General features: G+C 34.4%; 1 protein-coding gene across 1 annotated transcript in view; it reads left to right on the plus strand.

Annotated features, from left to right (window-relative positions):
• Positions 1 to 1003, plus strand: part of TFEC (transcription factor EC) — a 193585-nt gene extending 192582 nt beyond the window's left edge. Inside the window, exon 9 of the mRNA XM_047763651.1 lies at positions 714 to 1003. Coding sequence (XP_047619607.1) covers positions 714 to 764 — 51 coding nt within the window. The 3' untranslated portion in view covers positions 765 to 1003. The remainder of the gene's footprint in view (positions 1 to 713) is intronic.
• Positions 1004 to 11814: the final 10811 nt, after the last annotated feature.

Raw genomic sequence — 11814 nt, forward strand, 5'->3', positions numbered from 1 at the left:
ATATATTTTTTCTACATTTATCCAACGGGCTTCAAGAATAAAGACTTTTGTGTTTGCAATTCTATCTCTGCTATTCCTGCACTACCATTTTATTTAAAAAATTCTGTATTTTCAACTGCCTTTTCCACAGAAATAAACTTTATTGATACTTTATTTAAAACTGATGGCTATATATCACAAACAAAATAGAAAATATGCAAAATATGTTGAAAGAATTATGTGCAATCAATAAGTTATATATTATAGTATTCTTTAATATGTGGTTACTGAAGTTTAAAAGCTAACTAAATCCAAAGATCTTACCTAATAGCGTTGCAGTTGCTTATGGCATACAAGTCTAAAATTAATTCAGCTATTTAATCTTAATAATAACAATGTAGTTAAAAATCTTTGACTTTAATAGTATTTTATATATATGAATAGCTGAAGTAATATTCCTATAATTTTAATCTAACATTGGTTAGATCAAGAAAATATTGTTAATGTAATAAGACTGTAGAATTTATAACTACCACTATTTTTCATTTTTAATAACAAAGCAATGTGTCTTATTTTCTAAGAAAATAGAGAGCTCTGGTGTTCTCTAATACATATATGAATCTTTGTACACATACTTTTTAAAATGTACCAATATTTTCTTTACATATATATATAATGGAAACATAGAATTATTAAATGCTTTAATATACTTTTTGTTCTCCCTTTGTATATAGACTACACTGGAAAATACAGAATGTGGGTTAATCATCTGGAAGGATACTTAACAGCCAGGAGGCTTCAGAACTGACAACTTCTTACTTCATAGTCCATGCTGAAAACAGTGATCCAATAATTTCCTTATTAATGAAAATAATGGTTACAGTTTTAAATATAGTCTCCTGCCATATGGTTCTTCATGCTGTTATGGTTTTGATTTATGGAAAATATTTATCAAAATATTGCAAAATTGCTAACAGGCATAATTGTAGCAATGAAATCTCTAAGAAACTGCAAAATCTCTTAATATACTAGATAGTCCCCAGACAATCTAGGATAAATAGAAAACTGTATTTTAATATGTAAAACATTTTAAAGCTGCTAATTTGTATTGACTAGGCCTGTCCCTTGATAACGAAATTAATAAGAACTTAGTTAAATGTTAAGACTTTCTAATACTTAATACTGTGTTTATGAAAATGTTTTTCTATATACCTGCTTCAAAAATAATAGAACAGGATGGCTCTGAGTTGAGTGTAAAAGATGTAATTCTATGTTCAAATTTAGGTTCACTTCTTTTTTAAAAAATGTTATATCAGATAAATATTTTTCTTAATGCATCATCAGTGCCAAAGAATAGGTCAATATAATAATTTCTGTGTAGAGAGGAATAACTAATCTAATAAGTAAAGGTAAGTCAGGATGATTTTTTGACACTATAATATACTGAAAAAAATGGATGACTAAATGTATTCTATACCTGTTTGTTGTAAGTATATCTACGTGTATAGTGTATTTGTGTATAGGTACATGTCTGCCCACAGGCAGCTTATAAATTTTTTATAGTTTCTTGATATTGGAAATATTAGGAATGACTCCACATATAAGAATATGCTATTTGTATGTTACTTTTTATTGGAAACTATATCTAGTCAACATTTGAAGGTATCCCCAAATCTGTTCTGTTAGATGCACACACACACGCACACACACACACACATCTTACTTTAAGTCAAAAAGATGGAAAAGATAAAGAAAGTTATAACAGGTTTTAATATTTTTTGTTAAAATAAGTGATATGTGCAGTTATAAACCATTTAGATATAATACAAACATTGATTTTATTGGTCACCAAAAGGAATATTAAAACCCACCTGAAAAGTTGCTATTATTATTATCACCTGCTGTAGGGTGATTAAGTGGTAAAATATAATAAGGTTTATTGGTTAAATATTGGATACCCATCATGTTAAATATATATCAGTCCCATTAATTGGCAACTATAAGACAAGAGTACAACATTCTAGATGGTGATGATTTTGATAGGATCGACCACAATGTGGTTAAGTATATAATTCATGTAATAAGAAAAAGTTGCCTGCAGGCTATTGTTCCTGGCATGGATTAAAATTTACATATTGCTTCTCCTTATGTCAAAACATCTGGTGCTTGCAAATGCTAACATTTCGTTAAAAAGTTTCACAAGCCAAGAAAAGTGGATTGGAAACATTGCATGTGAATCATTCAAGCATTATAATAGAATAAGAGCTATGTTCAGAAAAAATTAAATTGCTGCAAACAATACAATAGTCAAGATTATAATTTATTTGCTTACGCAAGTTAAAGGCGATTCTGTGTGTTTTTGTGGAGAAAAATGGTGTTTGAGTTACATGGTTATCTCTTCAAAAATACTTAATTCATGTAATTACATAGAACAAGTAGGTTTCTAAGTCCTTTAAGACTTCACAATCACTCTATGTTAGAAGCAGTATGTAATTGTATAAAACACATTCTAATATTCCTGAGAACAGGAAGAGGAGATCTGTGAGATTTTATTAATCCTGGCATTAAATTTCTATTTATTCATTGGGGAATGTAAAAAGTGGGTTTCAGATATAGATAAATTACTTTTTCTATCCAGGTCCTCAAATCAATAAAGATAGTTCTTCCAACTTCCATCCTGGTCTGGCCTGCTTTAATCTAAGGCAACTTCAAGATTTTCCTGCTTTGACTGTTTTCTTACCACCCTAGTCAAGAGTTATCACTGTTACAGTCCTTGCTGGCTGTAGAAGGTAGATGCTGCTTAAAAATCTATCATTGTATTAATTTTTTTTTTGTATAGTTGCTGTGGACAGTGGCTTGATATGTGTGAGATTTCAGTTCCCAGACCCCGGATTGAACCGTGCCATAGCAGTGAAAAAAGCTAGCCACTAAATCAGGAAACTCCACGTATTGATACTTTCCATTTCATTCATTTATTGCCTTCTTCAGTAGATGGATGGGCATTGGAAGCAAAAATTCTATCTTAGCTTTCTTTATATCTCACATTATTTAACATAGTATTTTGCTTAACATGTTATTTCATTAATAAATTATTAGTTGATGGTTAATATAGGTAAGGAAAGTGTGCAAGCATCAAGATCTTCAGATAATGAAATGGCATTGACTCGAGGCTATGACCATTCGTTGAAATGAATCTTTTCCAACCTCTTTGTCAGTTCTTTTAATTGCAGTGAGATAAGTATTTATACGTTCTTTCAGTTTATTTAAAAGATGTTTCAGAGGTGAAAATAATATCAAATATTGCAACAATGGATACAGAAAAATCTGCTATTCTAGAATTCATCCATTAATTCATTCACTGTTTCTTTAATAAGGATTCCCTAAAGAAAAAATGGTTGTTGCTGAGGAGAATATAAAATCTGAACTTTCAATATATTATAGTATGTGCTATACTAGCAGAATTAAGGGCATTATGGAAGCACAGATTGGGGCATCTGGACCAGTCTCAGGGAAGCTGAGATCTAAAGGCAGAGTGGGGGCTAACGCTGTTCAAGGAAGAGAGAAGGGTTCTTTAAGCAGAGGCAAACAGACTACTGTGAGTGATTTAGGAGGCTCATGAATACTTTTGGCCATGGAATGTAACTCTTTGAAGTCAGAAAATTTAGACTTATTTGGAGTAATTAGCTCTTCTCATGTCTTTGTCACATAGGACCCAAATTATTCAGGTATTTGGTCAAAGGATCTTTGTGTCACTTCTCCAAGGCCCAGAGTAAGAAAGTACTTCTTTCAGGTGAGTTCCCGTCGTGGCGCAGTGGTTAATGAATCTGACTAGGAACCATGAAGTTGCGGGTTCGGTCCCTGCCCTCGCTCAGTGGGTTAACGATCCAGCGTTGCCGTGAGCTGTGGTGTAGGTTGCAGACGCGGCTCGGATCCCGCGTTGCTGTGGCTCTGGCGTAGGCCGGTGGCTACAGCTCTGATTCAACCCCTAGCCTGGGAACCTCCATATGCCGGGGGAGCGGCCCAAGAAATAGCAGCAACAACAACAACAACAACAACAAAAGACAAAAAAAAATAAATAAATAAATAAGAAAGTACTTCTTTCAGTGTGTGTGTGTGTGTGTGTGTGTGTGTGTGTAGGAAGAGAGGTGGAGGAGGAAGAAGTATAGTGAGATGGTGAACTGAGACATACTGTTCTCAAATAACTTCCCAGACAGGCGATAAGCATGCTCTTTTTCTTTTTAGTATAAAATGTATCATTAAACCCTATGTTTATCTTTTAAATGCCTTTCCCACACGTCTATGAATGCCCAATAATTCCCAATAAATCTTGCCTCTTTCCATTAATAGTCTACATATTCTATGTATGTACATATAAATAGATTATTCTCTTTGGGGTGATAAAGAGATAGGTAGGAATATGTATTTGTATTTGCTGTATCTGCAACAATAAGCTATTTAAGGATGTACGAGAACCTAATATTTGCGTAAAAGGGGGAGAAGATGGAATATTTTCACTACATAGCTTTTTATTATTTTCTTAAAATTTGAAGCATATATAAATGAATTTAGTCAAAGACAAATTAAGATACATTATACATTTATATTGATGGTTTACAGACCCAGTTGTCTCTATTTCTCCCATAGTACTTTCTCTTCATTTTCCCATAGTACTTGCTACAATCTTAGTTTCCACATCTCTTTAACCAATGACAATCCTAACTTTCTGGTTTGAAGACAAAAAAGGCAGATGAAGCAAAATGGTAGTAGAGTTAAGTGTACTTATTTGGGGGAGGATTCTTAAAATGTAACTAGATCTCCACTCAACACAAATATTAGCTTTAAGACCCCTGTAGGAGGCAGAATAATAGCTCCCCCTCCAAGGATTCCACGTTCCAATTCTTGGAGCCTGTGATTACCTTAATGGCAAATGGGACTTTGCAGAGGTGCTTAAATTAAGGATCTTAAAGTGGGAGATATTTCTAAATGGGCCCAATCTAATTATACGGATTCTTGAAAACAGAGAACCTTTTCCAGCTATGGTCAGAAGAAGATGAGACTTCATCATTTTCTTGCTAAACAGTGCTCAACTGAGATAGGAGAATTTGTGTGATCAGTCACCATCATAGAACTAAGGTTAGAATCCTAGGTCAATTGGTTTCAGACACAAATGCTAGTACCCGGATTTTGGGACCTCAGTTTAGCTACAGGAACAATTGACATACTACTTACAATACAGTTATTTCTTCAATAAAGATTTACTGGATGAGTAGGACTTGGAATGTGTCAGCAGATGAAGGAATACACAGTAAAGAATTAATTCAAGACTTTACACCTTAAAAATAAGGAAAATCAGGAGTTCCTGTCATGGCGCAATGGTTAACGAATCTGACTAGGAACCATGAGGTTGCGTGTTCGGTCCCTGCCCTTGCTCAGTGGGTTAACGATCCGGCGTTGCCATGAGCTGTGGTGTAGGTTGCAGACGCGGCTCGGATCTGGCATTGCTGTGGCTCTGGCATAGGCTGGTGGCTACAGCTCCGATTCCACCCCTAGCCTGGGAACCTCCATATGCCGCGGGAGCCGCCCAAGAAATGCCAAAAAAAAAGACAAAAAAAAATAAGGAAAATCATAATACCTGTGTAGACTTGAGTTTTAAAAGCACTCAATTTAGAGTTTTGTAAGTAGTACGCATAGTTTATTAGTGAGAACAGTGAAATATCTATAGTTTTTGTAGATGACTGAAGAGTGTGTGCAAGAGATGGGGACTGCTCAATAGACTTGATATTCAAACCTGTTAGCATGAATATGGTCTCAGAAAAGGCAAAAACAGAAAACGAAAGATAGAGGGGCTAAGAATTAAAGGAAGTAGAAGAGGAGAGAGAAAGATAAGAGGGAAGACAAAAAAATAGAAGGGAAAGGGGGAGGAGGAAGAGGATGAGATTGAAGAAGAAAAAGCGATGAAGATGTATTACTTCAATGAAAAAAAGCTGGTCTATTTTTTTTTATTGCTCATGAAAGGAAGAAGTTTGAGGTTTTGAATGACTTTATTTTTCAGTTTGTATTCACCACTCTAGGTTCTACTGTCTCCAGTAATTGTTTTGAGTAGCCCCAATCACTTGAGGTATTTTTCCAGATAGATCACATTCATTTAACATGTAAGAAAACGCAAAGAGTCTTAGATACATTCAGATTAGATGCTGAGCTGCATTAATATTTAAGATATTTGTAACAGTTGAGAGAGAGCCGCATAGCCCTTGTAGTTGGACAAAATTGGCTCAAGTCCCTGCTCTGCAATTTAAGGGCTGTTCAACATTTAGGATTCACTTAATCTCTCTGTGTATCAGTCTCTTCATGAGTAAAATGGCAAGAAAATTAATAAGCAATGTATTAAGTTGTTAGTGAGGATTAAATAAGAGAAAGTACATAAAGAATTTAGTACAACTTCCTGCATATATTTATTTAGAGCCCAGCACATAATAGCTATGGTAACTATTATCAAAGATAAGGTGTTTCTCTATTTTTATTTATTAAATTTTTAGGTAAACTATTTGGTGGAATGCTATTATCATAGTTTCTATTACCCATTCCAGCATTTCTGTCTGTCTGTCTATCTATCTATCTATCTATCTATCCACCCATCCATCTATCATCTATCTGACAACTTGGTTAGTACAGAAAGAATTTGAGGTGCATAGAATTTTATAATTTTCAAAGTGCTTCCCTAGACAATAATTCATTTATACATCATAAAGATCCAAAATCTCAGTATAAACGTAATGAGTGACAGGTCTTAGATTACATAACCCAGATCACAGCTTCTCCCTCTAAGCTCGTTGCACTTTTCATCACAAAGGTGGTATTTGTTGTTGGACAATTTACAAATTTAATAAAAGTACACGGTAAAATTTAGTAAAAATATATATAATACTCTGGTATTATTAGTCCTATGAAGAAAATAAAGGGTGATAATATTATAGAGAGTGATGAGAGCAAAGATATGTGCTTTGAACTTGTGATCAAGGACAGCATCACAGATTTGGTAATATTTGAATAGAGATCACAAAGCTGTGAGTGTACAAGATGCATAAAGGACCAGCCCAGGTGGAAGAGAGAGTAAATGTTAAAAAGGCCTCACTATTGAAACAACTTTGTCTGTCTGAGGAATAGAAAGGCCAGTGTGCTGTATTGTAGAGAAAGAGGAAGAATCCATTAGGAGACATGGGTACAGAGACAGGTAGTCTCCTACTTCTGCAAATATCACCTGCATATCTTCCTGTGACAGCATCATTTTCCAATTGGATCTCATGATAGGACAGAAGTTTGGATTTGCTTGTGGGCTAGAATGCTGACCAGGTGTCTCTGGCAATATTAAATTATTTATTCTGCAATTTTACCATGACTAAATTATTACCTGTTAGGATATAGGCAAGTTATTTATTGAAACTCCTTCTTTATAATAATGATTGAAGTAGTGTGGTTAGAAAACTGTGCCTAGATACTTCTTGAGTCAGTCATGTGTGGTATACCTTGTGGATAGAGGTGACTCATGAGTATTAGAAGGCATTTACTACCAGTATGTCAAAAACATACTCTAAAACATTTGAATAATAGCAAAAGCATTTGGAGCCTTCTTCAACAGTATGGGAATGACATAGACTAGCTTCTCTCCCTTGGGAAGAAGCTGTGTCACTCTAGTACAACTGATTCCATCCTGAGTTTCAAGTGTGTATTCTTGCAGTGGGGATTGGTTCAAGTGACTCAGGCTTACAACAACTGGCTCATGACTTTTCCTTGGCAACATAATTGATTCAAAGGTAATAAAGTTCATGAAGCTCAGGACCTTCATTTAATGGTTTTACAAAGTGATTTGCTTGCTGTCTCTCCATGTCTGTGAACAGGGCAGCATGCGGGTCCTATTACTTTATTCCACTTCGTCATCTGGAGTAAAGTTAGCACAAGGACAAAGCTGATAGATGTGGGAAGGAACTTTGAGAATTCCAGAGAGTTGTCATGACTGGAACACTCTTGTCACCTAAATCCTGCCTTATCACATGTCTTTTTAAGTTCTGTGGTTTAAGCAAATTCTCATTTAATATTTTAGCCAGTTTGGGTGGGAATTTCTATTACTGGAAAATGGAAACACTCCAGTAGATACACCAGAACTAAGAGAACATTGCCTAATCTTATGACAGACTTGGCCTTGTGTGTGAGACATGGTCATTTGCAGAGAAGCAGGCATGACTCCCATGTGCTAATGTTTAAGACCAGAGCAGGGGATTAAGAGATTCTCCATCTGAGTTCCTTGCAGGCATCATAGAGCTGTTCACATATTGAAACCCCCATTTCCTTGTCTTAGGGACACATGGCCAATGTGACAAGTTTCTCTAAGTTTGATATATGTGTATGAGGAAATTTAGGTGTCAGAGAGATAGCTCTTTTTCCTTTTCAAACACAGTGAAACTTGGTTGCAATTCTTTTTTGCATCCCTCCTTACTGTTCCTATTTTATTTCTCCTACTTGTGAAGATAATTTATATCTTTAAAAAGTTGTTCTCTTGATATTCACAGAATGCAAATAATTCTGAATGCAAAATGGACAGGATCACTGTAAAAATGTAGCTTTACCCACTCATTGATTTATCCATTTATCAAACATCTCTTGCTTTCCTGCCAGATGTCCTATGTTTTATATTCTACCAATGGTTAGCAGAGAGAAGGTTTCCTTAGTTCCCATTCCTAAGGAACTCATTGGTGGAAGAGAGGAACCAATATACCCACAATTAGACATAGGATCACATGGGAGGCCTGAGTAACCCAGACCTATGGGGGTCTGGAGAGGCTTCCTGAAGAAAGTGGCTTCTTCCCAGAGTATATGGTGAGACCACTATGCCAAGTCATGGTAAGCCTTCTTATAATTTTTAGTAAATTCTTTTTTTTTTAAGTTAGCTAGTGTTTATCATTTTTTAAAGATGTAGTTAATAGCTAATAGCCTAAATATATAAAATAATATGAGCAGTATGATATATAAAAAGATATGTATAATAGTCCAGACTTTAAAAAATACACAAATATGATTTACTAGTCCAAATAAACACAAAATTATTTTTCTTTTTTTTTCATTTTTTTTTCATTTTTTTTCATTTTTATTGAAGCATAGTTGAATTACAGCCCTGTGATAATTTCTCCTGTACAACAAAGTGACTCAGCCATGTATGTGTACACATCCACTTTCTTTCAGATTCTTTTCATATTCCAACTATATTTTTTTCTAAAATCTTGTGCATCTTTTGTTAAATTATAGCTTTCATTAAAAATTTTTCTTCCATTAGGATGTGAATGTTTTAAATTTTTTCTATGCTTACATTTGGGGTAGAAAGCTATTGATTTTTATATTTCTAGGAATTTGTCCATTTCATTTTATTTAATTTGTTAGCACACAGTTATTCATAGTATTTCCTTATAACCCACTTTATTTTTTTTAAGATTGATAGTGAACTTCTTTCTTTTATTCCTAACTTTAGGAATTTGAGTCTTTCACTCAATTTTTTTTTCTTGATCAGTCTAAACCAGTGATCTTTGTATGTTGACATTTAATCAAAAAAAAGCCTCTTTCTAGATAACTTTGTTAGTTATAATAATACAATTGTGTATGTTCTTGAATTTTCTATATAGACACTCTCTGAGAATGTTTTTCTTCCTTTGTAATACTTACATATTTTTTACTCTTTTATAACTATCAATTTATTAACTTCTATCAATAGTATAATGTTAAATTAGCAATGATTTAAGCTTCCTGACTTTATTTATTTATTTAGTCTTTTTAAATTTTCTAGGGCCGCTCCCGTGGCATATGGAGGTTCCCAGGCTAGGGGTCTAATCGGAGCAGTAGCTGCTGGCCTGCACCAGAGCCACAGCAATGCAGGATCCGAGCTCTGTCTGCAACCTACACCACAGCTCACAGCAACGCCGGATCGTTAACCCACTGAGCAAGGGCAGGGACCGAACCCGCAACCTCGTGGTTCCTAGTCGGATTCGTTAACCACAGCGCCACGATGGGAACTCCGGCTTCCTGATTTTAGTTGTGTCAACAAAAATAATCCTTTCAAGAAAAAAGTATTAAGTATTGGAAAAATGTAAAAGAGAGTACTAGATGCTTTTCCAGTGCCTGTAACTTAGACTGAATTTGTATTGACTAATGGTTTTATAACTCTGAAGGGGTAGGTGTGAACTGGCATAAAATTGATTGTAATGTAAATAGTTCCTGTATTAGAGAAAAGCAAATGACCCTTGCCCATAACAGTGCAAAGAAATTTTGTCTGATAGTTATACAATTGATTTTAATGAAAGTTTATTTATTTTACGCCTGTATGATGGTTACCTTTTAACTTTTTAAAACTATACCTTAGCAATGGAAATGCTTATCCATTTTTAAAAAATAAATATAAAGCTTGCTGTTAAGTTTTGGTAAGTTGTATTTATCAGTATAGAGAGGTTCAACCTGTTCATGTGTGTGGAGGTAGGGACTATTTGTCTCTTTTTTTGTATTTTAATTTAGTTTTTCTCTTTCTATGAATATGGATATCCTTTTCTTTTTTCTTTTTAAGCTTGTGGCATATGGAAGTTCCCTGGCTAGTGGTTAAATCAGAGCTGCAGCTGTCAGCCTACACCACAGCCACAACAATGCAGCTGAGCTGCTCATGCGACATACACCACAATTCATGGCAATGCCAGAGTCTTAACCCACTGAGTGAAGCCAGGGATCAAACCTACATCCTCATGGATACTAGTCAGGTTCTTAACTGCAGAGCCACAACAGGAACTTCCTGGATATCCAATTTTATGCATGGATGTCCAGTCCTTCCTTCCGTCCTTCCTTCCTTCCTTCCTTCCTTCCTTCCTTTCTTTTCTTTCTTTTCTTTCTTTCTTCTTTCTTTCTTCTTTCTTTCTTTCTTTCTTTCTTTCTTTCTTTTCCTTTCTTTCTTTCCTTCCTTCCCTTCCTTCCTTCCTTTTTCTTTCTTCCTTCCTTTCTTCTTTCTTTCCCTTCTTTCTTCTTTCTTTCTTTCTTTCTTTCTTTCTTTTTTCTTCTTCTTCTTTTCTTTCTTTCTTTCTTTCTTTCTTTCTTTCTTTCTTTTTCTTCTTTGCTTTCTTCTTCTTTCCTTCCTTCTTTCTTTCTTTCTTTCTTTCTTCCCTTCTTTCTTTCTTTCTTTCTTTCTTTTTCTTTCTTCTCTCTTTCTTTCTCTTTTTTTTGTTTATATCCAATTTTTCAAGTACCATTTGTCGAAAAGACTACACTTCTTCCACTGAATTATCCATGCCTTTTGTTGAAAACCAATTGTCTGTATATTTGTAGGTGTATTTCTAGACTATCTATTCTGTTCTATTGACTTCTTTCACTAATTTATGTCAATACCACACTGTCTGGATTATTGTGCCTTTACAACATGTCTTGAAAGCACATAGTGTAGATTAAATTTTTTTCCTTCTTTTTCAAGATCGCTTACATTTCTATATTAATTTTAGAATCAGCTTATAAATTTTGCAAATAGCTGAAATTTTGATTGGAATTATTTTGAATCTATAAATCAATTTTGGAAGAAATACCTTCTTAAATAAGTTGAGCCTCTGGCCTCTGAATTTTGTAAAGTCCATCAAATTTTCTATGTGTTGTAGCATCAAGACAGTTTTACTTTTTACTTATCCTTTTTCAATATGGATTCCTTTTATTTCTTTTTCTTACCTGAAGCTTCACTGGCTATAACCCACAGTAGAAATTGAACAAAAGTGGTGAGACCAGACATCCCTGTATGTTTCTGATCTTTCAGGTAGAAAACATTCATTG

This window comes from Phacochoerus africanus, chromosome 16, assembly GCF_016906955.1.
Source record: "Phacochoerus africanus isolate WHEZ1 chromosome 16, ROS_Pafr_v1, whole genome shotgun sequence".
Taxonomy (NCBI): domain Eukaryota; kingdom Metazoa; phylum Chordata; class Mammalia; order Artiodactyla; family Suidae; genus Phacochoerus; species Phacochoerus africanus.